Source organism: Emys orbicularis, chromosome 8, assembly GCF_028017835.1.
Source record: "Emys orbicularis isolate rEmyOrb1 chromosome 8, rEmyOrb1.hap1, whole genome shotgun sequence".
In the NCBI taxonomy this organism is placed as follows: Eukaryota; Metazoa; Chordata; order Testudines; family Emydidae; genus Emys; species Emys orbicularis.
Window position 1 is genome coordinate 112,648,130 of NC_088690.1, and position 27,276 is coordinate 112,675,405.

The 27,276-nt window shown below is 58.3% G+C and overlaps 4 protein-coding genes across 6 annotated transcripts; 2 read left to right on the top strand and 2 right to left on the bottom strand.

Moving 5' to 3' along the window:
• Positions 1-10: 10 nt before the first annotated feature.
• ARL10 (ADP ribosylation factor like GTPase 10) lies at positions 11-3,188 on the top strand. Its single transcript, XM_065410127.1, has 4 exons — positions 11-163; positions 1,416-1,584; positions 2,020-2,195; positions 3,012-3,188. Exons 1-4 carry the CDS (start codon positions 11-13, stop codon positions 3,186-3,188), a joined length of 675 nt encoding a protein of 224 aa, XP_065266199.1.
• A 1,496-nt stretch (positions 3,189-4,684) lies between these two features.
• On the bottom strand, positions 4,685-9,581 carry NOP16 (NOP16 nucleolar protein). The gene is made up of 5 exons (XM_065409181.1): positions 9,417-9,581; positions 8,553-8,667; positions 7,488-7,557; positions 6,103-6,209; positions 4,685-5,665 (listed from the first exon to the last, which is right to left on the bottom strand). The coding sequence occupies exons 1-5, from the start codon at positions 9,521-9,523 to the stop codon at positions 5,522-5,524; spliced, it is 543 nt and encodes a 180-aa protein (XP_065265253.1). The 5' UTR covers positions 9,524-9,581; the 3' UTR covers positions 4,685-5,521.
• Positions 9,582-9,759: 178 nt separating this feature from the next.
• On the top strand, positions 9,760-11,116 carry HIGD2A (HIG1 hypoxia inducible domain family member 2A). The gene is made up of 2 exons (XM_065409728.1): positions 9,760-9,963; positions 10,749-11,116. Exons 1-2 carry the CDS (start codon positions 9,825-9,827, stop codon positions 10,913-10,915), a joined length of 306 nt encoding a protein of 101 aa, XP_065265800.1. The 5' UTR covers positions 9,760-9,824; the 3' UTR covers positions 10,916-11,116.
• A 6,831-nt stretch (positions 11,117-17,947) lies between these two features.
• Positions 17,948-25,973, bottom strand: CLTB (clathrin light chain B). 3 transcript variants are annotated; one of them, XM_065409379.1, is made up of 6 exons: positions 25,808-25,973; positions 21,813-21,859; positions 20,784-20,901; positions 20,005-20,116; positions 19,344-19,397; positions 17,948-18,365 (listed from the first exon to the last, which is right to left on the bottom strand). In XM_065409379.1, the coding sequence occupies exons 1-6, from the start codon at positions 25,971-25,973 to the stop codon at positions 18,194-18,196; spliced, it is 669 nt and encodes a 222-aa protein (XP_065265451.1). In that variant the 3' UTR covers positions 17,948-18,193. The 3 variants fall into 3 exon arrangements, with proteins under 3 accessions (XP_065265451.1, XP_065265452.1, XP_065265453.1); XM_065409380.1 differs by lacking the exon at positions 19,344-19,397 and having other exon boundaries at positions 21,813-21,887; positions 25,815-25,973; XM_065409381.1 differs by lacking the exon at positions 19,344-19,397.
• Positions 25,974-27,276: the final 1,303 nt, after the last annotated feature.

Below are 27,276 nucleotides of genomic sequence, written 5' to 3' on the forward strand. Positions count from 1 at the left end.
CCGGGCTCCCATGGCTCCTCCCGGCGCCTTCGGACACCTGAGCCTGGCGCTGGGCGCCGCCGTGGCCGCCCTGGGCTCGCTCCTCTTCATCGCCTGGAGAACCTACTTCCCCGGCGGCGGCCGCTGGGGGGCGCGCTGGGAGCCGCCGCTGGCCGCGGGGCAGGTAAAGCCGGGGGGTCTCTGGGACCCGGGCCCGGGCCGCGCACGTGGCTGGTGACCCCCCCCGTTCCCTGCCAGAAGCAGCTGTAGGGCGCCAGCTCTCTGCCCCGGGACAGGGGCGGCGCTGGGCTCCCTGTCCGCGGGTGCAAAGCCGTGCGCCCCATTGCCAGGGCTGGGGGCACCTCCCTTCTTCTCCGGGGAGCCAGCAGCTCTGGCTGGGACTGGTCAGTGCCTGCGCCCCCCAAACCCGCTTCTTTGCCGCACTGGGTGAGGGGCCCCCCCAGCCCCCCTCCCCCGGCCCCGCACCCAGCCCTGTCTGCATCCCACAGAGCCCACACTAGGCGTTTTAGCGCTGGGGCAAGCAAGCATATTTCTGCCCCTGCCAGTCGTTTCCGTCATTTTTCCTCCCAGAGGTCATGTGCCTCCCCCCCCGATTTTTTGTATTGCACCCCCGACCCGGACAGGCTGGGTGGCCAGCTAAGGTGAGTCAGGGAGTGGATGTGGTGCCCCCTCCTCGAGCCCCACCCTGCCGGGCTTTACACATCACCTGTTTCCACCCGGTTTTCTCACCCTGTCTGTGGCTTTGCACCCTGGGTGCCTGCCCTGCTTCCCCCCACGCTGGCATTTTGATCCTGGCATTCAAAGGGTTAACTGCAGAGCAGCCTGGGATACCTACTCTGCTGGCGAGCTGGGGCTGCTTCCTGGCTGTGGCAGCCGGATGTTGCTATAGCCTGGCATCAGCCCCCCTCTGCCTGCCCCACTGCAGCAACTCCCCTCCTCCCCGCCCCTCCAGTTACGGAAATGGCATCGAGCCCCCAGGTGGTGCCAGGCCAGGGCGAGCCCACAAGGCACATCCTGGGACAGGGAGAGGAGGGCACCTGAGCTGGAGACTGCAGTTTGAAGTTGTGGGGTAAACCCCCCCGCTAGCCACCTCTTCAGTGAGGGACCTGTGTCAGGAAGCCCTTTGCTAGACCCACGGATAAAGCTGCTTGGCCTCCCCCTGCTATAACCTGTGGACCCCAGGGGGTACAATGTGCAGGGCTCCAAGCTGCCAGTGGGTGGCTCCAGGCCCTGCACGGGGGGGGGGGGGCCTGATATTGAATTGTGGTTCTTGCAGGGGACATGGGGCACCATGGGGCCACTTCCTTTGCTTGGGCTTGGCCCAGGCCTGGGCAGCACCTCTTTCAGTTACCTGGGAGAACGCCGCCCTTCCCTTTCCAGGGCCTCCTAATTCCAGTCCCTTGCTCTCCTGGCAGCTGGATTTCTCCATGCGGCAGGCCCTGGTGCTGGGCCTGGAGGGAGCTGGGAAGAGCAGCGTTCTCCACTACATCTCCAGCGAGGCAGCCAAGGACCGCACAGCTCCCACCCAGGGCTTCAACTCAGTCCAAGTGTACGCAGACGGCTTCCAGATAGACCTGCTGGAACGTAAGTCTGGTCCTGGGCTCCCTTGGCGGGGTGGGGGTGACCTCTTGCCAGAGCAAGGAGCTTTTAAACTAGTCCACAGGGCTGGCCCACCTGGAGAATCCCAGCACTCAGAGCCACCTGCCCGGGAATTACCTTCAACTCCATGTTTGTCTCGGTCACCAGCTGCTAGAGCACCTGCGTAGGTCAGGGCCTCTCAGTTTGGCTAGAGATGCCTAGGCCCCTGTGCACTGCTTCTCCCCCACTGCAGGAGGGAGTTTTGTCTCCTTCCTGATGCCACCAGGAAACACGTTTAACAAAGCACCCCTCCACCCCGTTTCCCATGTCTTCTCCCCCGTTTAAGCCTGGGATGCAGGGCCCCAGAAATGCTCCCCTGACCCCTCCACCCCCCATTCCTGGGCTGGCTGCGTAGTTGACTTCTGGCTCTTTATGTCTCAGTTGGTGGCAGCCAGAACCTGCGATTTTACTGGAACCAGTACCTGAGTCAGGCCCACGTGCTGGTGTTCGTAGTGGACTCTGCAGACAGGCCACGCCTCCCCGCAGCTCGACAGGAGCTGCATTGGCTGCTGGCTGAGGATCCTCGGTTGCCCTTGGTCGTCCTGGCCAATAAACAGGTCAGAATCTCAGCATCTCGTCCCTCTGGGAACTTGTAAGGCTCTGGCTGGCCAGGGAAAAGGCAGTTGTAGCAAAGGATTTTCAGACCCCTGAGGCAGGGCTGCTTGGGCCCAAAAGGGGACATGTGAAGTCCAAGAACTAAGGACCCTCACAAACCTCCCCACCTCTGCTCAGACGGCGCTCCAGTACTACGGTATAAGAACCAACGTAGACTAGAAAGTGAAAGGCATCTTTCTTTGGCCTCGCCTTTGCTAATGTGTGTGTACACAATACATACAGAAAATCTTCAACAACCCCTTCTCCTGCACACACTTCTGCCCCCGGGGAGAGGATGAGAGAAGCCCAGGACAGAGGAAATCCCAGTGCTCAGCGTGGTATAAGAACCTGTATAGAACAGAATTTAGTTCAAGCAGAGAACTCAGACCTCCAGCTTTCTAGCTGGCACCACTGTTTGTTCTGCCCCTGGAAACCACAATTTATGTAAATGACCTCAATGCAAAAGGGGGCTGAGGCTCACCTAATCTGCAGTCCTCTGGCCCAAGCAGCACTCTGAGCCTCACAGTCCGGCTCCCCCTACACTGCAGGGATCCCTTCTAGTTCTTGGGTTCTGAAGCTATGCCCAAGTGCAAACCCATCGCTTTCTGGGGCCACCTTTCCCACAACGAACGGGCGTCAGCCCCGGCAGCTCCATCCATGCAGGGCCCTGCCCAGCCCAAGCCAGGGTGCCCGCTGCGTAGCCCTGTCGGAAGGGGAGCTGCATGGGTTAAGGAGCTGGGTGACACCATTCAAACCCAGCTGGTCCTGGTTTCTCCTAGGACAAGAGTGATGCCCTGAGCGTGGCTGAGCTGCACCGGGAGCTGGCCCTGCACACGCTGAACGAACAGAGGGAGTTCTTCCTGCTGCCCACGAGCGCCACTCACGCCGCGCTAGCCACTGCCACCAGCATCCGGCACGTGAAGAGTCTGCTGGTGGAACTGCTCTCCCAGCTCTGATGTGCTCTTCACACCCCAGGGACAGGCAGGTTGGACTGACCCTGCTGCTGCTCGTGTTTGCCTGGACTGGAGACTGCTGGCTCTGCACTGACGGGCCAGAGCCGCTCTACTCCCATGCTGCTATTCCCCATTGGGTTCTCTATGCACCCCTTTGGGGCCTATGCAAGCTGCCCGCAGCTGGCCGGCCCAGTCATGGATCTGTGGCGAGAGGGGAGAACAGCCTTTGTCCCCTGGCAGCTCAAGGGCGGAGTCTCCCGCCTCTAGATGGGGCACAGTGATGTTTACACACAATATCCCCAACCCCCCGCAGCAGGGGCGGATGGGCACCATTCAGCCTGGTGCACGTGGCACGAAAGGGGCCACGCAGTGCCACAGCCCGTAAAGGCCCTGCTGTTTTGCAGCCCAGTTAGACGGTTGTGCCCCAGGTAAATGACATTTAAATTGACAACTCTAAATGAAGGATGCACAGGCAGGCCCGGTGGGTGCTTCCTGGCCCAGGGAGGGCAGGCGATGGGGCAGAGGAGGGGCCATAGAAGCTTCTGCAACGAGGCTCTTCTCTGGCAGGCAGCAGTTGTCTTTCCATGGTGTGAAGGGAACAGAATCCCCCATGCGGCCGGGGCTGCTGCAGGGGGCAGATGGGGTAGGTGCCTGACAGACAGAGGCTCTGGTGCCAGTCCAGCCTCCAAGCAAAAGGCTGCAGTGGGTGCAGTTACTTCCCTGCACTCACACACGCAGCCCCGCAGTGAGGAAAGGCAGTTGCGGCACCTACCAGCCTGTAATGGGCCTGGAGCAAAGCTCCACTGGGAGAGGAAATCACCCCCAGCATCAGTGGCTGAAACAGGGTGGGGCAGGGAGCCCTGCCAGAGCATGGGCGAGGGGAAGGGGGAGTTGCCTTGCTGGGAGACAAGGGAGGGGCAGCCACCTGCTGTTACACAGGAGGGGTGCGTCTGCCCTTTCCTGTCTCCAGCTGCGTAGGGGCCAGGTGCTTCCCTGGCTTGTAATCCCAGCCTGCGTGTGGAAGAGGCCATGGGTAGGGTGGTCGGCCTGCCCCACGCTCTGCAGATGGGTGTAGAAGGGGAGAGAGGCAGTTTCTGGAGCTGGTTAGATGCTCCTTGGGGAGTGACTCTTCCCCAAGCCGAGCAGTTGCTCTGCTTCCTGCTACCCCCATTCCTTCCCTTCGCCCTGTGTTAAGAGGCAGGGTGGGGGCAGGAGCCGCCACTGGTGCAGCGCTACTTTAATGCATTCAGGCCGTTTGCTGCTGCCAGCCCCAGGGCTGGAATTGCAGAAGGGCAGAGGCAGAGGGATCTTGTGCGGTGCGGAGTGAGCAGAGGCTGCGAGCTGCTCTCGGTTACCAAGGGGATGACACCCTCCTTGCTGTACCACGGAAGAGCCCCTGGGAGGGACGGGGTCCTCTAGGGCCAGTGATAGTCAGCCTGAGGCACAGGAGCAGCAAGTGGCTCTTTGCAGCACCTGATATTAAAACACTGATGTCGTGATTAACCAATCAGGATGCTTTTACTAGATTAACCAATTGCAGCAGCTGATAAAATACTTGGTCAGTCGTTTTGCTGTGAGAATAATCTATAAAAACTAAATATTTCCCTGTCAGACTGTTTAAATGTGACTAGTACGATAGTAAATGGAACGATGAATTCACACGACTGTGGCTTTTGGGGTACCGCTGATCGCTAATCTGGCTCCTGCCCCCCGGAGGCCTGAGTATCACTCTGGTAGAGATAAGGGCAAGCGTGCGTCCCGGCAGGTGAACGTGTAGCACTGGGGAAAGGCTGCACCCTGCCAGCCTCTCCTCCCACTCCCAGGGCTGCTGTTCCAAAGCAGCCAGCAGCAAAGCCCTGTGGACTCCTGCGTGGGGACTGTGAACAATCCCGCCCCATGGCTGCACTGGGCAGGGGGCCACAGCACCACCCGTGAAGAGCCGGAGCAGTTCCCAGAATGAAGACTTCCTTGGGTCAGCGCCGGGGCCACCCTGGCTCCGCACAGTGCAGGCAGGAGCTGAAGGCCTGGAGCCAGCTGCACTCGGGTGTATTCATGCTGGTTTGGAAGAGTCTGATTTATTGTAACTCGGAGCTGCAGGACACAAGAGACGGTCTCTTCCCTTCGCCCCCACTATGGTGAGGCAGCAGCTGACTCCCCAGCAGCCTGCAGCCACACGGAGGAGCCCGTTCTAGTGCACGCTCGTTCCCACCTCCTAGTTCAGCGAGCCCCAGCCTGCGAACGGTGATATGGCACCAGCAGGCAGAGTCAGTCTTCCCTTGGTTGCCTGGGGAGTGGCAGCACGGGACCTGCAGCTGCGGGTGGGTCCAACAGGGCAGTCACTGCTGGTCCATCTTGACCTGCTGCAGGGATGCAGTGAAAGCCTGGAACTCCTCCGGGTAGAAGCGCTTATACACACTGATCTTCCTCTTGATCTGCTTGGGCGTGTCCTGGTAGTAGTTCTTCTCATCACGAGCCATGTCCTGGGGGTGGGGAGAGGGGACCGTCAGGGAAGCTGCCTCGCTGGGGGCTGGATGGAGCAGACATCCAGGAGACCCCCACAGCCCAAGAACAAGCACCTCCACGGCCGGCTGCACGCAGCACAGGGTTGGCACCTCGAGCCGCCCACCCGACTCCACTCACAGGCAGGTGTGGTTAGAGGTTGGGTGAAGTTTCATGCAGCCCAAAGGTGACTCAGAGGCAAACCAGGAGATTCAAAGAGCCACTTCCCTGACAGAGCCGCCAGACTGGGATGCAGGCTCCAGGGCACGGAACACCTCTGGCTGCTTCTCGCCGCCTCCCCCTCGCAATGGCTAATGATGGGGTTGCCCTGTCGCTCTCCCACTGGCCACAAGCAATGAGGCAGAGGCTCCCAGACACCTCCTCCGACCCTCCCCCCGCAAAGGCAGGGACCACCCACCTTGTAGTTCTCGCCATGGTTCCGTACCATGTACTGCACATAGTCGATAAGGTCTCTGGAGAGCGTCTCCGACTTCTTCTCCGGGAGGCTGGCCTCATACTCCAGCTCTAGGCACCGCAAGCAGAGACACAGTGATGCAGGCAGACAAGAGACAGAACCATGCAGTGTTTCTAAGGAGCCCTGACCTGGTATCTGTGGAAATGAGACTGAGCCATCGTCACTGGCAGTGGCTGGTCTATCTCGGGGACACGTCCCGCATTAATGGCCACTCCCCGTTCGTGGCGGCAGAGACAACACCACCTAGTAACCCGGGGCACTGCAGCTCAGTGGCTTAGAGCAGAGAACACGCCTTCGAAGTTCCCAGACTCAAGGCTGCCTACCACACGTGATGTGTGTGCCTCATCGGCTCAGTGGCCAGCTCCAGTGCTCAGATCTGAGAGCAGGCAGGAGGGTTGGCATGAAGAGATATGCCCTGGCTGGGGGATCAGAGATAGAGCGATAAAATCCCAAGCCAGGGACAGAAGCTGGCAGGGCCTTTGACGCTTTTGCCAGAGCAGACGCTTTGAGGGCTTCGGATGGTGACGTTCAGGGGCTAATGACTCCTAAACCCAGCTGGGCCACGGTCCAGCTCACACATCACTATGGGACAGAGTCTCCCTAACAGCCTGTATTACACTAGGCGCAACTGTCATCTCCCACCTCACAGCCACACGCTACTACATCTCCGAGGACTCAGAGGGGAGGAGCTGCCGCTGCAGGAAGCTTTCCAGGATGCTCCTGGGGGCTTGTAGTCCTGCTACAGAAACCAGCTTTCACCCACCCCCTTTTTGATACGACAACAAGCCAACAGGCTTTGCCTCTTCGTTTCCTTGTTGCAAAGAGCACCAGAGATCAGTGGGGCTCTGAGAATGATCAGAGCTCTCCCTGGTGAGAAGGAACCAAGGCAAGGCCCAGAGGAGTGGGGAGGGGAAGTGGAATCCATCAGACAGAGCAGAGAACATGAACCAGTGGTAGCGCCGCTCTAGGAACAGGGGTTGTTGGCTACTTGAGCTCCCCCTGCTGGCTGCCCCCACAAGAGGAGAGTTCTAAAGCCATTTCTGACATCTGTGGCAAAGCAGGAGCTCCACAAGAATAAATGCCAGAGTCGTGGCCCAGCCGGGATCCGCAATCCTTGGCGGAAGGGTGCCGGCTGCCACAGCCAATCCCCAAGCTTTGCCCAATTGAGGGCAAGTTACCAACCCACCCAGGAGCCTGAGAGCTGCACCTCGGTCGCAGGAAACCAGCCCAGTGGGAACTGCAGTGCCCAGAGGCTGCAGCTCTGCGCTGGAGGGCTGCAGTGGCCAGCAAAGCCAGCGCTCTTCGAACCAGAGGAGGGTGGTACCAACCGTCCAGGACGTAAGGCTTCTGCACAACTCTCTTCCCTTTGTCTTGGCCATCAACCTCCATTTCCATCACCTGCATTGAACGGGAGACGAGACAGCTCAAGAAAACTCCCTTCACCTGGGGCTCATGCATTCAGACATGGCTTTGGAGGCTGTTCCTTCCCCAGCCAGTCGTTGCACCACTGACCGGCTTCAACACATTTCCTAGTCCATGTAACTACGACCACCTCGGCGTTTGAAAAGCCTCATTTACCCTTCACTTCTTATGCTGTTTGGCTGGCCTAGAGTCACTGCCCAAGTTGAGGAAATGCCTATGTGAACATAGATGCTTTCAGGTTCTTGATCACAAGCCCTGTGACAATATTTGCTAGGGCCAAGTTTGGCCTGACAGCATCTGCTTTAACAAAGAGGGGGACTGATCACTGCTTTCTGCCCCTCTGAGCCAAGTGAAGCGTCTCCAGGCTAACCCCACTGCCCCTGGCTAATGAATCCCCAAGGAAAAGACTCAGGAGCTCCTTGCACATGCGCGTAAGCTCTCCCTGCATTGCCACTCCCAGCCCTCCACACACACACTCACTAGAGAAAGAATCAAGATGGCAGACCTCACTGAGTCCACACACCAGGGACCAAGGCAGGGCACGTTTTCTAGAACCTTGTCCAGTCTAGTTAGGGGTCTCCTATTGTGACTAGGCATCCACCAGTGCCCTTGGAGAATTGTCACCCATCCAAGTTGGGGAGTGTTGCCAGATAACCCAGCTGATGTTTTCCCTTATGTTCATTTCCACTCCTTGGGCCCCCTCTTGATCCACGGGGTTTAGCCTCTTGGGAGAAGTGTAAAAAGCAACAGAGAGTCCTGTGGCACCTTTAAGACTAACAGATGTATTGGAGCATAAGCTTTCGTGGGTGAATGCCCATTTCGTCTGATTGCACCCACAAAAGCTTATGCTCCAATACATCTGTTAGTCTATAAGGTGCCACAGGACTCTCTGTTGCTTTTTACAGATCCAGACTAACACGGCTACCCCTCTGATACTTGGGAGAAGTGTGTTTCTCTTATGCTGTACTTACCGGTAGCTGCCTTTTCCGGATGGGAATCGCCTTGTTGGGGTCTGCAGCCAGCCCCATTTCAGCCAGGTTCTGAGACACAGATTTGGTTCTGTCCCACGCATGTCTGATATGGGAGCTGGCCAGAGACAAAAGAGGGAGGAAAGTGGCGATTTCACACCCATCACCACATCAGTCGATGGACCATCCATGCAGCAAGAGCCCTGTTCCCACTACCTGTGTCTGGCCGGAGGGAGCCTCAGGAAACCCCACACTTCAACCCCCTCTGGGGCCAGGGCAGACACTCCCAGGAGCAGGGTCTTTAATTCTCCTGCAGTAGCGGTGACCCCTTTATGGGGTGGCTCGCACCCTAGTAGGGGAGGGCTGTCCTGAGGGGCGCAGCCTCCCCCTGACCCACTGCACGGCCTAACCAGCGATGGAGTCCAGAATACTGCCCACTCTGCCCCACGGCAGGGACCCACCCTCTCCCCTCGGTCCATATCCCCCCGCTCCCCCCCAGTCCCTCCTCCTCCTCCTCCTCCCCCCCCCGACCCGCTCCTCCCAGCCCCTCCTCCCCCCCGCTTCGGCCCGGCCCGGCCCGCTCCCCCCTCCCAGCGTTTCCTTCCTCCCTCCCAACCCCTCCCCTCGGTCCAGATCCCCCCGCTTACCCCCAGTCCCACCTCCTCTCCGGCCCAGGTTCGGCCCGGCCCCTCCTCCTCCCGGCCCGCTCCGCTCCCCCCAGCCCCTCCCCTCGGTCCAGATCCCCCCGCTCACCCCCAGTCCCACCTCCTCTCCGGCCCAGCCCGCTCACCCAGCCCTTCCTCTCCCAGGTTCGGCCCAGCCCCTCCCCTCGGTCCAGATCCCCTCGGTCCGGCCCGGCCCGCTCACCATTCGATACGGGGCGCCGCCCGCTTGCGGCTCTGCCGGTTCAGCCGCTTGCGGTTGACGCTGTAGCCGAACTTTTGGCGCCGGTTTTTCCCTTTGGCTTTCGGCATCGCGGCAGCTCCGAGCTCACGCGGCCGCAGTCAGAGACCCCAGGGCCGCCGGGCTGGGCCGAGCGCTGGGCATGATGGGAAATGTAGTTCTACTGTGAGGGCTTCCCTAAGACCTTCGCTAGGGCCCGGTCTGGTGTGGACTACATATCCCAGAAGGCCGTGCGCTAACACGAACGGCTGCAACCGTAAGGCCTGCTGGGATATGTAGTCCCACGGCTGCAATTGACTTCCGTTCCAAGTACGGTGGCTGAGGAGGCTCCTTGGCAGTCACCTTCCTGTGCTGCTCGCGGGGGTGGTGACCATGGCTCAGAGCTCCCCGCCGCCCTTTGACCCCAGCAGCCCCCCCCTTATCGAGGGCTTCGTCCCCACCCCCCTGCACCGGGAGGGGTTCCGGGACAAGTTCCTGCGCAAGAGCCGCGAGAACCCGCTGGTGCCCATCGGTGAGTGGGTCTGGGGGGAGCGGGGAGCCTGGGGGGGGCGGGTCTGGGGGGAGTGGGCGCGAGGGGCCTGGGGGAGGCCGGGGGGAGTGGGAACAGGGGGGCGGGAGCGAGGGGCTGGGGGAGCGAGGGGTCTGGGGGGAGTGGGCGCGAGGGGCCTGGGGGGGGCGGGAGCGGGGAGCCTGGGGGGGCGGGTCTGGGGGGAGTGGGCACGAGGGGCCTGGGGGGCGGGAGCGAGGGGCCGGGGTGGGTGGGTCTGGGGGCAGTGGGAACGAGGGGCCTGGGTGGGACAGAGTGCGTTAGAGGTCAGGGGGAGGGTGTGACATGGGGGGAGCTAGGGGGCTGGGTGCCTGTTGGGGTGTGGGGGCATATCTGAGGGGAGTGGGGAGCTAGGAGTCTGGGGGGATGGGGGAGTTAGGGGCCTGGGGGAGGGGGGTCCAGAATCGGGGGCAGGGATGACGCGAGGACGAGTAGGAGGAAGCGGAGCTGGGTGAATACCCTTCCCCATCCCATCAATGAGGGGTTTGGGAATGCTCAGGAAATGGGACATAACCCAGGGAGAGCCCTTGGGGTGGCCCTCTCCTGCCGGACGGTGTTATCCAGTGCCTACTAACCCTGTGGGCAGGGAGAGGGAGGTGAAGCAGGGGAAATGGGGTGGGGAGCGAGGAGACATTGAGGTTTGGGGAAAGGGGTGGAGTGAGGGGTGACCCACAGGGGCCCTGAACCCTGCCCCACAGATCTCAGCCTACTGCCCCCCACTAACCTCCCAGTGTTGTCCCTCTCTGCAGGCTGCCTCTCCACTGCAGGGGCTCTGACCTATGGACTTATTTGCTTCCAGAAGGGCAATACCCACCAGTCCCAGCTGATGATGCGGGCCCGTGTCCTGGCTCAGGGCTTCACCATTGCTGCCATCATGGTGGGGGTGGTGGCCACAGCAATGAAAGCTCAGAAGTGAGGTCAGGCTGGCCATGAGCCGCAGCCTCCAGGAGTGGACAGACAACCTGTGCTTCATGTCGTAGAAATGGGCCCTTTGGCTGCTCTCATCTTGCTGGGGGACCAGCTCAATGGTGGTGGTGGTGGAGCAATTATTAAAGATCCTACTGGGTTCTAGAGTTTTGGAAATGCAGCGAATACACCTGAGTGATTCAACCTAAAACTTGACCTGCGAGATTTCTTGACTCCATGGGCACTCATCCTTTCCTGGGGGACCCACAGGCAGCATCAGGATAAGGCCTCTGTCTCTAGCACCCAGCATTATTAATGGCCGTTGGACCCATTGCCTTGGTGACCCCCATGGGGAAGGGGCTGTGCTGAGGCTTAGGCAAATCAAGTGATGCACCTTTCCGGGCAGGGAGTGGGAGAAAAAGAGCAGTCCCTCTCTCTGGGGCTAGATCCTGTCTAGAGAGATCACATCCCATGACCAGGGCTTGTCTGGAGAGAATGGGTGATGGATTAGGTTACCAACCATAAGCCAACTGCACCCGTGCTTCGTAAAGAGAAAATTGCAGTGAGATTCTGATCCGGACATTGAATTCCAAAGCAGAGGGTAATTGTGAAGGGTTCTTGCGTACTATGGGGGGGGGGGGGGGAGGGAACAGGTAGAGAACCACTACCTTGCTGCTGTAGTGATGGAGATTAGGACACAGGAAATGTAGCTTGCTGTTAGAATGTGTGAAATTGGAGGGTTTCAAAGGTAGGGTCAGATAAGGTCTGTGGTTTTTTTTAATAATATTTTGGTTGGAGTTTAACTGCTGTGAAACTAATCAACCTTATAGATTCATAGATTCTAGAACTGGAAGGGACCTCGAGAGGTCATCGAGTCCAGTCCCCTGCCCGCATGGCAGGACCAAATACTGTCTAGACCATCCCTGATAGACATTTATCTAACCTACTCTTAAATATCTCCAGAGATGGAGATTCCACAACCTCCCTAGGCAATTTATTCCAGTGTTTAACCACCCTGACAGTTAGGAACTTTTTCCTAATGTCCAACCTAGACCTCCCTTGCTGCAGTTTAAGCCCATTGCTTCTTGTTCTATCCTCAGAGGCTAAGGTGAACAAGTTTTCTCCCTCCTCCTTATGACACCCTTTTAGATACCTGAAAACTGCTATCATGTCCCCTCTCAGTCTTCTCTTTTCCAAACTAAACAAACCCAATTCTTTCAGCCTTCCTTCATAGGTCATGTTCTCAAGACCTTTAATCATTCTTGTTGCTCTTCTCTGGACCCTTTCCAATTTCTCCACATCTTTCTTGAAATGCGGTGCCCAGAACTGGACACAATACTCCAGCTGAGGCCTAACCAGAGCAGAAGAATGACTTCTCGTGTCTTGCTCACAACACACCTGTTAATACATCCCAGAATCATGTTTGCTTTTTTTGCAACAGCATCACACTGTTGACTCATATTTAGCTTGTGGTCCACTATAACCCCTAGATCCCTTTCTGCCGTACTCCTTCCTAGACAGTCTCTTCCCATTCTGTATGTGTGAAACTGATTTTTTCTTCCTAAGTGGAGCACTTTGCATTTGTCTTTATTAAACTTCATCCTGTTTAACTCAGACCATTTCTCCAATTTGTCCAGATCATTTTGAATTATGACCCTGTCCTCCAAAGCAGTTGCAATCCCTCCCAGTTTGGTATCATCTGCAAACTTAATAAGCGTACTTTCTATGCCAATATCTAAGTCGTTAATGAAGATATTGAACAGAGCCGGTCCCAAAACAGACCCCTGCGGAACCCCACTCGTTATGCCTTTCCAGCAGGATTGGGAACCATTAATAACAACTCTCTGAGTACGGTTATCCAGCCAGTTATGCACCCACCTTATAGTAGCCCCATCTAAATTGTATTTGCCTAGTTTGTCGATAAGAATATCATGCGAGACCGTATCAAATGCCTTACTAAAGTCTAGGTATACCACATCCACAGCTTCTCCCTTATCCACAAGACTCGTTATCCTATCGAAGAAAGCTATCAGATTGGTTTGACATGATTTGTTCTTTACAAATCCATGCTGGCTATTCCCTATCACCTTACCACCTTCCAAGTGTTTGCAGATGATTTCCTTAATTACTTGCTCCATTATCTTCCCTGGCACAGAAGTTAAACTAACTGGTCTGTAGTTTCCTGGGTTGTTTTTATTTCCCTTTTTATAGATGGGCACTATATTTGCCCTTTTCCAGTCTTCTGGAATCTCTCCCGTCTCCCATGATTTTCCAAAGATAATAGCTAGAGGCTCAGATACCTCCTCTATTAGCTCCTTGAGTATTCTAGGATGCATTTCATCAGGCCCAGGTGACTTGCAGGCATCTAACTTTTCTAAGTGATTTTTAACTTGTTCTTTTTTTATTTTATCTGCTAAACCTACCCCCTTCCCATTAGCATTCACTATGTTAGGCATTCCTTCAGACTTCTCGGTGAAGACCGAAACAAAGAAGTCATTAAGCATCTCTGCCATTTCCAAGTTTCCTGTTACTGTTTCTCCCCCTTCACTAAGCAGTGGGCCTACCCTGTCTTTGGTCTTCCTCTTGCTTCTAATGTATTGATAAAAAGTCTTCTTGTTCCCCTTTATTCCCGTAGCTAGTTTGAGCTCATTTTGTGCCTTTGCCTTTCTAATCTTGCCCCTGCATTCCTGTGTTGTTTGCCTATATTCATCCTTTGTAATCTGTCCTAGTTTCCATTTTTTATATGACTCCTTTTTATTTTTTAGATCATGCAAGATCTCGTGGTTAAGCCAAGGTGGTCTTTTGCCACATTTTCTATCTTTCCTAACCAGCGGAATAGCTTGCTTTTGGGCCCTTAATAGTGTCCCTTTGAAAAACTGCCAACTCTCCTCAGTTGTTTTTCCCCTCAGTCTTGATTCCCATGGGACCTTACCTATCAGCTCTCTGAGCTGACCAAAATCCGCCTTCCTGAAATCCATTGAAAACCTTTATCATGAACTAGAACTTTCTGTGTTCTGAGTCTCTAATGCCCAATGGGAGCAGTATTTTCTCCTGTCTTAACAAACTTCCCAGCAGGAGACTCCATCTGAAAGCTCTCCATGCATTAATTGGAAGGTGTTTAGTATTAACATTGAAAGATGGGGAAAAACCCAGATAAGGGCAAAAATCTCAATGAATAAGGATCCTCCTTTAGCAGATATTGATGTAGCTACAAAGTATTATAAAGAATCTTTGGTCTTCCTAGGTCAGACATGCAGAGCTGGGGTGGGAGGATTTAATGAGAGGGAGGGAAATGGTCTGTTGAATCTAATCATCGTATCTGCTGGGTGTAGTTCTCCCGTCCTTCCTTGTGGCAGCTGCATAGTGCAGGACTCTGATGGAGAAAGGCAGAAAGCAGATGGTATTGACAGCACCAAACTGGTGGCTGGGGTCCTGCATTGAGCAGCTGACAAAAGGAAGGACATGAGGAGCTACACACAGCAGACGCGATGATCTATGCAGAAGATTCGTGCGATAAGGGGGTCTCCATGCCATATTGTGTCCAGGGAATCTTTGTGACTGGGGAGGGTCCCAGCTTGCCTCTCAGATCCCGGGAGGTTTGCTGCCCTGTACTTGTAAACAGAGCCAAATGGCCTAGAATCTTTGAGACAGTGAATGCGGAAGCCTATGAGGGCAGCTTCTCTGAGTAGAATAAAGCTACTTGGAGCTGGACAGAAGAAAGTCAGAGAACAAAGACTCCCATCACCCTTCCCCTGGCCAGAGCCCAGGGGCTTGCATTGGCCATTTGGATGGACAGGGTGTTTTGTTTCAGTCAAAGGTGCTGTGGCTTTGGATCTCGGCCCAGGAGGAAGGGATTGTGGGGTTAGTCTGACAAAGTGCCTTGTTCGTTTGCAATCTGGCGGGGCTCAGAGCGGTGGGGTTGGCTGATCTCACCCAGCCAGGATCTGCTTCACAATGGGCTGTTTGGATTTAAGGTAATGGGAGTTTCGCTATAGCTGACGCCCTAGCGTCAGGCATGCTGAGGTCCTTGTCTCTGTTGGGAATAAAGACAGCCAGGTCACGTGAACCTCCGCTTTGGAAGTAGCCTGTCGAGTCAATTCAAGCTAGAAGCGCAGGTCCCGTGCATGTTCTGCCCTGGTCCTGGGAGGTGGCCTGCAGGAGGCCGGTGCATTTGTATCTGATCGTGTTGACAGGTGAAACTGTTTCTCTTCAGTTGGGTGGAGGCTGCTGTTAATAAACCTTCCTTTGGCTGAAGAAACTCCATGTCTTGGCTCTATCACTCGTGCTACCTCCAAAGAGGACTCTGCATTGCACAACTGGAGCTGACTTGTTTCAGGCCAGGGGGCAGCTGCTTCCACCATCCCATCCAGCAAGGCTCTGAGCACCCCTCCCCTGGAGCCATGTGCCCAGTTCCGGGCGAGGGTCCGCACAACAAAAGCTACCCCAGATGCTGAAGTCTGAATGGAGCGAGACTGGCAATGTCTGCTCAGGAGAATCCAGCTGTGTGGGGGAAGCCCAACGCCAAACACGATCCCGATTAGCTCTCTGCTTCCTGGAGGCTCCGAATTCATCAGCCGAGCCGAGCCCACAGCCACTGCTGGAAGTAAAGCTGTGGAGTGAACCCAGCTCACTCCTGCTTTTCCTTGAGGTTGGCTCCCCTCCCTAAGGTCTCCTTTTAGCCCTGCTGCGACCGAGGCCCCAGTCTGCGGAGTGCTTTGCGGGCTCAGCACTGCAGCTGCACTGGATTCCCCCACGCCCGCTCAGAGACGCGTCAGCCTCGAAAGAAAGAAAGCGAGCGGCTGCTCCTTGGGCTGGGTTGAAGTCATGTCAGTTTATTTGTACAAGGTCACATATACCAAAGCTGGGGGGACGCAGAACAGCCAGAGCTGCCACCTGGGATGGAGGAGGAGCCGGGCCCTTGTCTGTAAAGCAGCAGCACCAACTATCACCCTGGGGTCCTGCTCCCTGCTAGAAATGAGTGCGGGATGCCCAGGCCATGCTTCCTGCTGGTAGGCGTACAAGGCAGGGTAGGGGGACTCTCCCATGGGCTAGCCGGGCGGCTTAGGCTCCCCAAGCCTGCAGAGGCTGGGCTACCACCCTCAGCCGCTGACACACCCAGTAATTAACAGACCTGCCCAGCAAAGGAGCCTGGGAGCGGCCAACACAGCCTGTGTGAAAGGAGGCATCACTGTCACTGGCATGAAAAGTCAAACCCACCCTCCATTCGTGCAGGCGCTAGGCCCAGTTTCAGGCTGCTGCTCTGCCACTATCAGGGTCCTGGAGCAGGGAATCCCGGCCTGGCGTCTCGGAGCAGCCACATCCTCCTGCCAAGAGCTGCAGCCCTAAACCTGGCCTAACCCACCTGAGCAGCAGGACTCAGCTGGGGCAGAGTCAGGCGGGGCCCCATGGGCAGGGCTGGGTCTGCAGGGGAGAGAGGTTCCCCTGTGCCTCACCCCATTGGCTGGAAGGGGCTCCTGGCTTTATGGACTTTGCCCTGAGCTCCCTGCCAGTGTCTCCTCCCCACCCAGCACACCAGGCTGCATGCCCTGGGCGAGGTCCCTGTGAGGCGTGCTGTACCACACCTGACCCAGTCCCTGCCCAAGGTGAATGCGGCCAGGACAGAGCCCCAGGGCGAAGTGGGTCTAGCATGCCTGTCTGCTCCTGAGTGCAGAGATGGTTTCTGGGCTCCAGGCTCCCTGTGCTGGGAGCTGGATGGGGCTGCCCTGGCAGAGCAGGTGAGAAGGGGCTTGGGGAGGAAGCTGAGCCCCCTCCTCAAAGGGCATCGCTCGGGGGAGGAGAGTGGAGTCCCTTTAGCTGGCAGGCCAGGGGTGGGACAAAAGAAACGGCAGCAAAGGAATGTGCAGCCACAAGCCACTAGGCCAGGCTGCCTCAGCCACTACCTGTCCCGACCCCAGGCCCTCCCCTTACTTTTCCAGGGCCCATCAGTTGCTCAGAGGCAGGGCAGAGTCCAAACACCAGAGCTACAGTTTTTCCTCGGGGAGTATCAAGTCCATGCAGGGGTGGGTGGGCGGGCGGGGGTTTTCTCTCCCTGGCCAAGCGCAAACAGGGATCTCAGCCCGTGTCTCCTGCAGCAGGGCAGGGGCAGCTCTGCTTGAGCTCAGCACTCCCCTCCCAGCCACCTTCACATAGGAGCAGAGGAAGTGCCGGAGCAGCTCAGCCCAGGGGCCCATCTAGCCTGGTATCCCGGCTCCATGATAGCCCAGGAGCAGGTGCTCCAGCGGGAGGAACAAGGAGCAGTGGTGGAATAAGCTCCCCTAGGGGAGATGTCTCCTGAGCCCTGACCTTGACTTGTCAAACCCATCGATGTGTCCTTAGCCTCTCCCCTTAGCCAGCCGCATGCCCAATGCCGTGAGCTCAGCCTCAGCACTGTCCTGTGGCAGAGAGTTCCCCAGGGCAGGGGTAGCCGCTGCCATTGCCTCTCCGGTCCTTCAATGCCAGAGACACAGACTAACACTGGAGGAGGAGCTGGGGGTCATGCTCCTGCATGCTCTCAGCTCTGCCCTGCCTGGAGTGCCCCTGACTGAGTTTTCCCTGGCAGCTTGTGTGCAACCAGCCGCTGCCTCCAGCCGACACCTGTGCAGCCATGACCCAGCCCTGCCCCTCCCAGTGTCACAGCCACCCCCTGCAGGCAGCGCAGCGTCATCCCCCGTTACAGGCGGACACAGGAGGGCCAGGGTCCCATGAGGAGTTGGGATTAGAACCCAGGCGTCCTGGCTCCCAGCCCCATGCTAGGATACTAGACAGTGCTGCCTCTCATCCCATTCTCACCCAGTGCCGTGGCCAAGAGGCGGCAGGGTCTGCTCCCACCGGCCTGGCTCAGCTCTCTGCCCCGGGGGAAGAAGCTGGATAGGTCTGAGGCAGAGATGGGAGAGTCGATGTGAGGGACGGCAAGGAGACCCCAGGATCTCTCGCAGTGTCAGAGGCCTGTGCCTGGCCTGTCGGCGTCGAGCTCCCTGCCCCAGAGGCAGCGGGGGAGGGAGCCCAGCCCTGTTGCCCAGGGAACCACCATGATAATAAATAAGTGTAAAAAGAGACCAATGCACCCTTTAAGCAAAGGAAAATCAGGGGACGGTTACAACCAGCAACCCAACCAAACCAGCCACGCACACCAGGGAGCAAAGGGGGCGGGGGAGCGGAGGCAGGGGCAGCAGCGCCCCTTGCTGGCGTCCGACTGAACCTGCTGTGCTTGTCCAGGCGAGCCCGCTGGCGGAGGAGTGGCCCGTGTCCTCCCCTGCCCCCCCGCTCTTTGGTCGTGCTGGGCGGGCGGCTAGCGGGACAGGGGCGTCTGTTTGAGGGAGATGAGCACCGAGCGCATCCTCGACACGTCCTTCCATTGCTTGCTGCTTTTGGGGTTGAAGTCACACAGCTGGGCCACCTTCTCCCACTCCGTGCCGGGGTTTTCTTCCTTGGACTCCTTCAGGAAGACTTCCTCCGAGGCCCTGCGGGAGACGCGGGGGTCAGTCCCTGAGGGAGCGGGGGCTGCTGGGTCTCCCGCCTGAGACCAGGGCGGTTCCTGTTTCCCAGTGGGTAGGACCCAGGGGCTGCTAGACACCACACCTGCCCTCCCACCCGGTTCACCCCCATCGCCTCTCCCATGATCAGGCAACGCCCCCTCCTTCCGGGACACAGAGTCCTGGCTGGGCCATTCCAGAGCAAGCGCTTGGGGCTGCAGAACTAGGAGAGCGAGCACAGGCGATCCGGGGGCCCCAGCCAGCTGCTCCCAGGAGAGACCAGCAGCCTGCCCCTTTGCTTTGGGGATGTGGGTAGCCCAGTGTCACAAACAACAGCCTCGGGAATAGCCTGGCCATTGCTATCCTACTGTCCTAGAGCCGCTGGGCTCAGCACAGCCAACCTGCCTGCCCGAGCCTGGGCCAGCCCCAACCACGCACACGCCCAGCTTGCAAACTATCCTCCCCATCCAGCTGCTGGGCTCACGCTCCCAGATCTCCAGGCCCGAGGCAGCTGGCTCCTGTGCCCCTGGGCCCCGGCTCCCAGCAGTGAGCGAGGCTCTTACACACCCAGACAGAGCCGTCTGCCTCACGTGAAGGGTGCCCCAGGTGCTGACCCTCCCTGCACTCAGACTCCGGGGGGCCTGCGCTCACCTGGGACGTTGCCAGCCAGCCCTGGGGAGGCAGGTGCAGCAATCCCTCCCAGGGGCGTGGGGGGCAGATTCTTGATGGGGCACCTCCCCCCTTTCTACCTGCCTCAATAGGCATGATCCAAAGCCCCACTCACCTCTTGTGAATCTGCCAGTAGGACGTGCTCAGCTGGGTGCCCCCCCCCCGCCCTTGAGGCCAAGGGCCCCTGGGAACCCCTATCTGGGCAGTGAGTGTCTCTGAGGTTTGAAATCCCCAGGCCCGCCTGGCTCCCCCAGGGCCCTCTAGGGAAAGGACACAGAGACAGCAAGAGGCACATACACGTAGCCGATCACGTCGGCGTCCGGCTGCTGGTAAAATGCTTTGTCAGCAATCCTAGCGCATGAGCAGGAGACAGGGAGAGCAGAGGCAGAGCAGCCAGGCAGGCAAAGGGTTAGAGAGAGAGAGAGACGGGGTTAGTGTCCTTCCCCAGCACGACGGGGCAGGGAACCCATTCCGATTCGCTAGTGACCCCGGGCTCCCGGCAGCAGGGCAGGAACATAGAAACCCCCCAGTGTGAGGCACGCAGTGAAATCGGACTGACTCGGTGCTTAGATGCCACAGCACCAGCATCACGGAAACCAGCATCTCGCAGCATCCGGACGGGATGAGACCTTCCGGAGCGAGGCATCTCCTCCGCAGGGCATCGCAACAGCCAGGGCACCTCTCAGAGGAGTAGGGGTGTGACCCCATTTCCTGACAAAGATCCCCACCACCACTCTGCTGCTGGGCTCCAGCCCAGGGGTGGCTGCGTTTCAAGGCCCCAGGGGACTGGGAGCTATTATTGACAGTGACTATTGCCGGTAAGAGCCACTGTGGATCTGGCTTTAGGAGGACTCTGGGTGGACCAGCCCCGGGCACCTCCTCTGGCTGCACGCAGCTCAGCTGAGCGACAGGCTCCCTACATCCCCGGCTGGCCCCACCGCCCCATCCCCCGCCATACCTGTTGTTAACTCGGTTCTTCTCCATCTGCTCACTCTGACGCACGTTCCACTCCTCCAGGTCCTTCTTGGCCTTTTCACGCCATTCCTGCTCCATCACCTTCGAAGCAGCATCTAGAGCACAAGCAGGACAGATGGTCAGCAGGCTCTGCTGCGGGGGGGCCCACCCAGTCTGGGTCAGCTTGCTCCCTTGGTGGGAGAACAGAAGCAGACAGGGCTGTATAGGCAGCAGGGTCCTGTCAGAGACTCTTGTCCTGGAGCAGATGCTCACGTCACCAGACCACCCTGCTGCTCCAGCACAAGGTGGCAGGAGCTTCCCATCCTCCCAGTTAAGCGCATGCCCGAGGGACTCTGCAGCCCCCAAGGACGAGGCTTTCAGCGCCTGCATGTGGCCCACTCTCTCCAGGCCCGCCAAGCAGCAGCACTCCCGCTGCAGAAGCCGGGTGGAGCGCGCAAGAGGAGGCTTCAGTGAGAGAGGTGCTGCAGGCAGCGTAGGAGCTGGGGCACCCACCCACACTTCCTGCCAGGAGCCTGGCCGTTGGGTTGGCACCACAGCCAGGGTCAGGGAACATGAGCCTGGGGCATTTGCTGGCGGGGAGGGCAGGGCGTCTCCCCGGGTGCCCTGGGAGTGTGGCAATGGGGGGATGATCAATGCAGTAGGTAGACGAGGGCTGAAAGGGCCTAGGAGCCCATGTTCTCCACAGCTGCTAGGGACAGAAGCGGGCAGGGTCTCCACGCTGTGTAGAGGAGCCGCCCGCCCCGCCCCGCCCACCCCACTCACCCAGCTCCTGCAACCGTTTCTTTTGCTCCTCCCGCCATTTGCGGATGCTCTCGGGCTCCTGGGTCAGCCTGTCAGCCCGGGCGATAGCTGCATAGCCGTCTGTGGGGCCGTTGGATTCCTGCAGGGGACAAGCACTTCCCCATGAAAAGCAGCCCTCTCCAGGACTCCCTGCCTGCCCCCAGACCCTCCCTAAGCATGGCACAGCTGGCACAGCAAGGGCACGTGTTCAGAGCAGCCCCGGCGGGTGGAACCCCTGCAGAGGGGTGAAGTGTGATGCCCCCCTCTGGATTGACAGTGACCAAACCCACTGAGGGGCCCAAGAGGAAGAACTGGGGGGCTCAGTCTGTTCCCACATCCATAGCAAGGAGCCGACCCCAAGCACCCCCTCAGCACAGAGACAGGGCCACCAAGGCCAGACGCCCTCCTCTCCAAAAGGCCAGCTGGCACCTTCTAACAGCATCAAACCCGTCCCACTGCCCAGCTCCTCCCACCCGCCTCCTGCCGAGCGGCCACTCACCGGCGCAACCCGATAGAACTTGCCATTCGCTGCCAACACGACTTTCATGGCTGTCCCCGTCACGCCCCCATCAGCTGCTGCTGCTCTGGGGAGGGGCTACGGGCTGCACCTTTGTGACATCATCCTAACAACTGGCATCACGGGGCAGACGCAGCCACCTGGCTAATGCGCCTGTGATGTCATAGTCATTCTGACGGGGCACTGTCCTGCTACCGATCCCTCCACCCCGCTGGTTGGAACCAGACGCCTCCCTTTTTCTGGGTCCTAGTGTCATACTGTTGGCGTCACACCCTGCCTCTGTGGGGAGAATCCTGGTGTCCCGCCCGCACCGCCGAGTCCCCGGAATGAGGGGCCGGGCACAGTCACCAATAACAAGGGGTGTTCTAGCTCTGGCCAGGGGAGTGCCGAAGCCTCAGTCCCACAGGGCCTGCAAGGTGGTGCTGTTCTGCCCAAGCAAACCCACTGGGTCACTGTTCCTAAGTGCAGGGCAGGGCAAAGGGTCTGGCTCTCACCTGAAAGACATCTCCGTTCACAGTGGCCCCCACGTCCTCAAAATCAGCTGCATTGGAGGCAAGGGAGAAACCCAGCTGTTAGCAGCACACGAGGGACCCAAGATTGTTGGTTTCAGCTTGGCACACATAGCTGTCTGTGTGGGGGGGTGTGCAGAGCTCATGGCTGAAATAGCGGGGGGCTGGGGGTCATGACTGAATGGCACTGGGAGAGCTGGGGGGGGGGTGAGCCCAGGGCCGGGATAGTGGGGGGCTGTGGGTCAGAAGTGAAGGGCACTGGCAGAACTGTGGGCGTGGGGCTGTGGGTCAGAGCTGTGCAAAGGGAAGCTTGTGCAGCACTATCTCCCTGGCTCTAGTCAGTAAATCCCTCACCTTGCTGACAGTAATTCCCCTGGCTTCACTTCAGTTCATGCAAAAGGCAGCAGCCCCCTGCTTCCCAGCACTATGATCACATTCTGCCCACCCGCCCTGCATCCTCCTGGCTGCCTGGGGAGAGGTGGAGGGATTCTAAGCTGTCACGTTGGGATTTAAAGCCCTTATAGCCGAGGGACAAAGGAGGGCTCAGTGCTAGCCCCAGGGTGTGAAACTCCCTCTCTGAGGAGCATGTCCCTCTGCCTCTCCCCCCCCCCCCGCCCCCGACACGTGTGTCCAAGGGGATTCGGCTCCGGTGTATTTATGTCCTTATGACACTTTTCCTGGTGCTTTATCTGATCCAGTGATTAGAGCAATTGCAGGGCACTGCTCCCAAGCCCCCAAGCCGGGAGGCTGGCCAGGTTTAAGCCGCACTGATTGTTATTATGACCATTATTAGTAACAACAAATATGCCCCCATCTTTCAAACATTCCAACCAAAGCCAAGGTCCCTGAGCGGTGAGGTCACACATGGGCACATCATGTGATTGGTCATTCAGAGGGGCAATCAGCTGAATCCCTCCAACCAGCTCCTGGGACTCCCAAACAGAGACTGGACCATTTTGACTCCACTTTGCCTGTGCTGTGCCATACCCAATTGAGGCAGGCAGGAAGGTCCCAGAGCCTTTGGCGGGGCAGCCTGCAGATGGGCCGCACAGCCAGCTAGGCGCATGGAGCGGTGGCGCTGCTGTTGGGCCCACAAGACCACCAGGGAGTCCCAATGCCACACCTGGGGCAATGCTCCAACGGGGCAGAGCTGGGAGGAGGGACATTACGTAAGGGCTGGGAACTGGAAGCTCTGGGTTCTACTCACGGCACAAGCATTGACGCCCTATGACTGGGCAGGTCCCCTCCTTCTGTGGCTCAGTCTCTCCCCCTATAAAATGGGAAGAATTATCCTCCCCCCCGCTCGCCCCTTCAGAGATCTGTCCCTGAGATAAGTGTGTTGGGCATATTGACCAGGCTCCCGGCTGTTAGGTTGTGGAATAAATATGAAAGTAAAGAACTAAAGTTAGCTTTGGTTAAGAAAATATACGCACTGTGAAGCAAGGTACTGACTAGCTAGTAGAAGGAAGGCTTTGAAAATCATGAGTTATGGGGCCAGAAGGAATGAAGGAGGAAGGATGTCTGGTTCAAAAAGTAATTAATGAGGTAAGGGACAGTTTCTACAAAGACGGCCTCTGATCGGTAGGGGAGACTGCAGACGGTTTCAGATAAGACAACAAGAATCTGTCTTAAAAGGAGCCAATGTGGACTCTCTCACCCCACATACCTGTGCTATCTTAAAACTAAAGGCTAGGTGAGCCCAGGTGCCATGAAAAAGCTGTTGGACAGCAGGTAGGAGGGGAAGAGATGAGGAGGAAAGACCTTGGGAGAACGGAGGTTGTAAATCCTCTCTGGATTAAATTTGAAAACTAGGGTGAACTATCTCAAAGTATTTGTTAGCTCAAGTGGTAATGGGCTATGGCAGCATTGGTTTGTTGGGGGGTATAAAAAGAGTGATAAGTTTGAGGGTTCTTTGTCAGACCCTACGTCGTCATGCTGGAGCACGCCAGGATGAGACTGTTTTCCCTAGATCTGGCCCATCCATAAGTATACTGAATACATTGGGACTGTCTCGGGTGTAATGACTGCTTATTTTTAGGCAGTCAGGCATGTTTTGAGCAACTGTATAAAGTATCATTTGGCCTTTGGACTCAATAAAGGAATGTACAGTTAAATTAGTGTCTGGTAGTCTCCCATATTAATTATTTCTAATATTACTAATAATTCCAACTGAGGTGAAGGCTATTTGGGGCAAAGGGGAGCCAGACTCCAGCCCCTTTGATGGCCTTGGAGGGGTAGTGGAGCACCGAGAAGAGGCCCCTGCCTCCATCTAGAGAGGGATGTGGGTTCTCCCCAATGACATGCAGGCAGGCAGGGGCCTGCAGCTCAGTTGGACCCCCATGTCCTGGATTCACACAGCCAATGCAGCCGGGCATGGGCCAGATCAGCCATGGGGCTCACAGCTTCCTTCCTGGGAATCAGGCAACGTCACAGCTACAGCCCAGCTGAGCCAATGGCCTTAGGGGAGGCTACTCAGGGGAGAGACAGCATGACACCGGGGCATGAGGAAGCAGACTGCGACCTTCCACCCTGCCAGCTGCTCCAGCCAGAGCAGGGCCTTAGATCCCTCTCTGTTGCTGCTTCCCATCCCTGCACAGCCGCACCCTCCTTTCTCTTCCACCCCCTCACACTCCTGCACACACACTCTAAGTAGGTGGCTACACCCAGTGCTGTGGCTTGCTAGATCTTGTCTGGCAGCATTTCCAGCTGCCACTCCCAATGCCTCCCTGGGCCCGGAGTCTGGCTCTGCTGTGAACTCCACTGACCTGTCCCTACGCTGGGCTAGAGGAGAGCCAGGCCTGCTGCCTTCCAAGCCCTGATGTGCTCATGTCAGTGTGACAAGCTGACCACCCTTCACAAGCTCACCCCCCAGCCAGCATGAGGGGCCCCTTATTGCCTGAATGAGCCACAAAGACTGAGCCTCCTCTCCATTGCAGCGGGATCACGGCAGGGCAGAGCTGGGGCAGCTCGCCTTCGCCCTGCTGCTGTCTGACATCAGCCCAGTCCTGTGGGGCAGGAGCTCCAGGGGCACGTCACACTGAGAAGTGGCGGCTGTGTCCTGACCTTTAGTAAGCAGCACTGGGAGAGCAGAGCCCAAAGCCAGCAGCACCAGCTCTTCCCAGGGGCAGAGCCAGGAGCAGCCATGCTGTCCATTGAACTCCAGGGTAACATCATCTGTGCTCGGCCCACACCAGAGCTCCAAGTCCCGTATAGATGGGACCTGGGAACCCTGAAAGCCCTACTCCCCGGGCAGGTAGGTGAGCCCATTCCACCCCTGGCAGAGTGGGGAACGGAACCCAGGAGTCCTGACTCGCAGTCCCTCCCCATGTACACCTCTACCCCGATAGAACGCGACCCGATATAACACGAATTCAGCTATAACGCGGTAAAGCAGCGCTCTGGGAGGGGGGGGGGGGAGGCTGCGCACTCCGGCGGATCAAAGCAAGTTCGATATAACGCGGTTTCACCTCTAACGCGGTAAGATTTTTTGGCTCCCGAGGACAGCGTTCTATCGGGGTAGAGGTGTACTTTAACCATGAGACCATGCTCCTGTGTCCAAAACCTCTCTTCTATTCCTGGGTCAAAGCAGTTACTGCCCAGCTCCATCCAGGTTGCTGGCTGTTACCAGCCCAACATCCTTCCCCCAGCCACAAGCGGGAAGAGGAATCAGAAGGAGCCAAATCCCCACAGCTGGGTCCCCCAGCCCCACCCCAGTGAAAGACATGGGGACATGCTCCTAAAAGGGGAGGGGGGGCTACTTGTCAAGCCAAAGGAGGCCGCTGCTCACAGCTGTAGCACCATGTACAGTCAGCATAGGGGACACAACTGTGCCCCGGGGGCCAATTCCCCAGCCCCACTGGGGGTCACACGCCGTGCCCAGCCCCGGGGGGCCATGGCCCACCCCCAGCCGGGCCCCAGCCCAGCAAGGGCCCTGCCCCAGCCCCAGCGGGGGCCCAGCCTGGCTCCCCCCCCGCACTCACCCCCCACGTCCGGGGCCTGCCCCGGGGCCCCGTCGGCCGCCCCGAAGCCCTCGTCGTTCTCGATGCCGGCGATCTCGCTCTCCTGCTGGGCCAGGAAGGCGGCGGCGGGGTCCTCCTCCGGGGCGCCGCTCTCCGACGACGAGAAGAAGCCGAAGTCGTCGGCCATGGCGGCCCCGCCGGACGAGCACGGGCGCTGCCTGGCCGCCGCGCAGCGCAGGGAGCCGGGGGGCGGGCGGGGCGGCGGGGCCCGGGCGCGGCTGTCACTGCGGCGGGCGGGCGGAGCCAGGCGGCGGGCGGGGCGCGGGGAGCCCGGCCTGCTCTGGGGCGGAGCACAGCGCCCGCGAGGTGGGCCAGGCTCGTCCCCCTAAGGCGGGACCCTCCGCGGAGCAGGGCCGCGGCGGGGCGCCCTAGCGGGGACCTGCAGGCGGGCGCTAGGGGGGTGGAGCGGGTACCTGCCGCTAGGGCACCAGCTCCCCATAGCGAGCAGCCTCCCAGCCCCCTGCCTGCCCCCCGGCGAGCGGGGCTGCTGCTCCCCGAACCCGCAGACACAGCGGAGGGGTACGGAAGAGACCCCCCCCACACTTCGCAGCCACCCGCTACACGCCCGCAGGCCCCCGTGCTTTCCCGGAGCCCTGGGCGTGCTCATTTGTAAGCTCCTTGGGGCAGGACCCTGATCTGCAAAGCCCCGAACGCGCCGGGGGCGCTGTACACATGAGGAACCCGCCAGGATTCCTGCGGGAAGCCGTGACCGGGCACCTCGGGAAATAGACTGGCGGACTCAGCAGAGCATGTGAGCTTACCTGCTCAAACCTGCACAGGGGTCAGTTTGTTCCCTTCTTCTGAATTTGGCCCAGCACATTTTTTTAATTTCTTGGGACAGTTTTTACCCATCTCACCTTGAGCCACAGCTGGTCAGTGCGGAGACAAGCGGGCACCATGAGGCATTAGAGTTACCAAACATGGAAACACCACCCTTCTCCTCCCCTGGGTACCCAGAAAGTGTGTGGTGGGATACCCCTGTCCACGTCAGCCCTGCCAGTCCAGAATGGCTCTGGGATGTTTCTGGAGTGTGCAGCCAGGGGTGTTCTTGGGAGTCTGCCCATAATCTCAGTTTCTCCCAAGCCCTCTGCTTTGACAATTCCTCACATTCGCTAACCCTGATGCTGGCAAAGAATCTAGGCGAGGACACCAGTTTGCAGATCTGTAAGGGAGTGTACTGGAGGGGGACAATCACCCACTATCTGGTGCCATTTGTTACCGGTGTGAAGGGGGGGGGAGGTGATGTGTGTATGTACAGGGGGGAGTGGATGAGGGGGTGTCTGTGCCGTTAGGGTTGTCGGGAGATGGTGTGGGGATGTGAATTCAGCAGAGGGCAAGAACGAAGTTCACTCAAATGAACAGGGACTGTCAAAACAAGACTATCCCCGGTGACAAGTGAATGCTCCAGCAGACATTGGGGCAGGAACATT

Excerpts from the sequence above, each read along its gene's own strand:
- ARL10 (XM_065410127.1), top strand. The coding sequence starts at position 11 with ATGGCTCCTCCCGGCGCCTTCGGACACCTGAGCCTGGCGCTGGGCGCC. Across the intron at positions 1,585-2,019 it reads CCAGATAGACCTGCTGGAAC|TTGGTGGCAGCCAGAACCTG; the intron begins GTAAGTCTGGTC and ends TTTATGTCTCAG. Across the intron at positions 2,196-3,011 it reads TCGTCCTGGCCAATAAACAG|GACAAGAGTGATGCCCTGAG; the intron begins GTCAGAATCTCA and ends GGTTTCTCCTAG.
- NOP16 (XM_065409181.1), bottom strand. The coding sequence starts at position 9,523 with ATGCCGAAAGCCAAAGGGAAAAACCGGCGCCAAAAGTTCGGCTACAGC. Across the intron at positions 8,668-9,416 it reads GCGGCGCCCCGTATCGAATG|CTCCCATATCAGACATGCGT; the intron begins GTGAGCGGGCCG and ends GTCTCTGGCCAG. Across the intron at positions 6,210-7,487 it reads GAAGCCTTACGTCCTGGACG|AGCTGGAGTATGAGGCCAGC; the intron begins GTTGGTACCACC and ends TGCGGTGCCTAG.
- HIGD2A (XM_065409728.1), top strand. The coding sequence starts at position 9,825 with ATGGCTCAGAGCTCCCCGCCGCCCTTTGACCCCAGCAGCCCCCCCCTT. Across the intron at positions 9,964-10,748 it reads GAACCCGCTGGTGCCCATCG|GCTGCCTCTCCACTGCAGGG; the intron begins GTGAGTGGGTCT and ends CCCTCTCTGCAG.
- CLTB (XM_065409379.1), bottom strand. The coding sequence starts at position 25,973 with ATGGCCGACGACTTCGGCTTCTTCTCGTCGTCGGAGAGCGGCGCCCCG. Across the intron at positions 19,398-20,004 it reads AAGAACCGAGTTAACAACAG|GATTGCTGACAAAGCATTTT; the intron begins GTATGGCGGGGG and ends CTCATGCGCTAG. Across the intron at positions 18,366-19,343 it reads GCCGACGTGATCGGCTACGT|GGCCTCGGAGGAAGTCTTCC; the intron begins GTATGTGCCTCT and ends CGTCTCCCGCAG.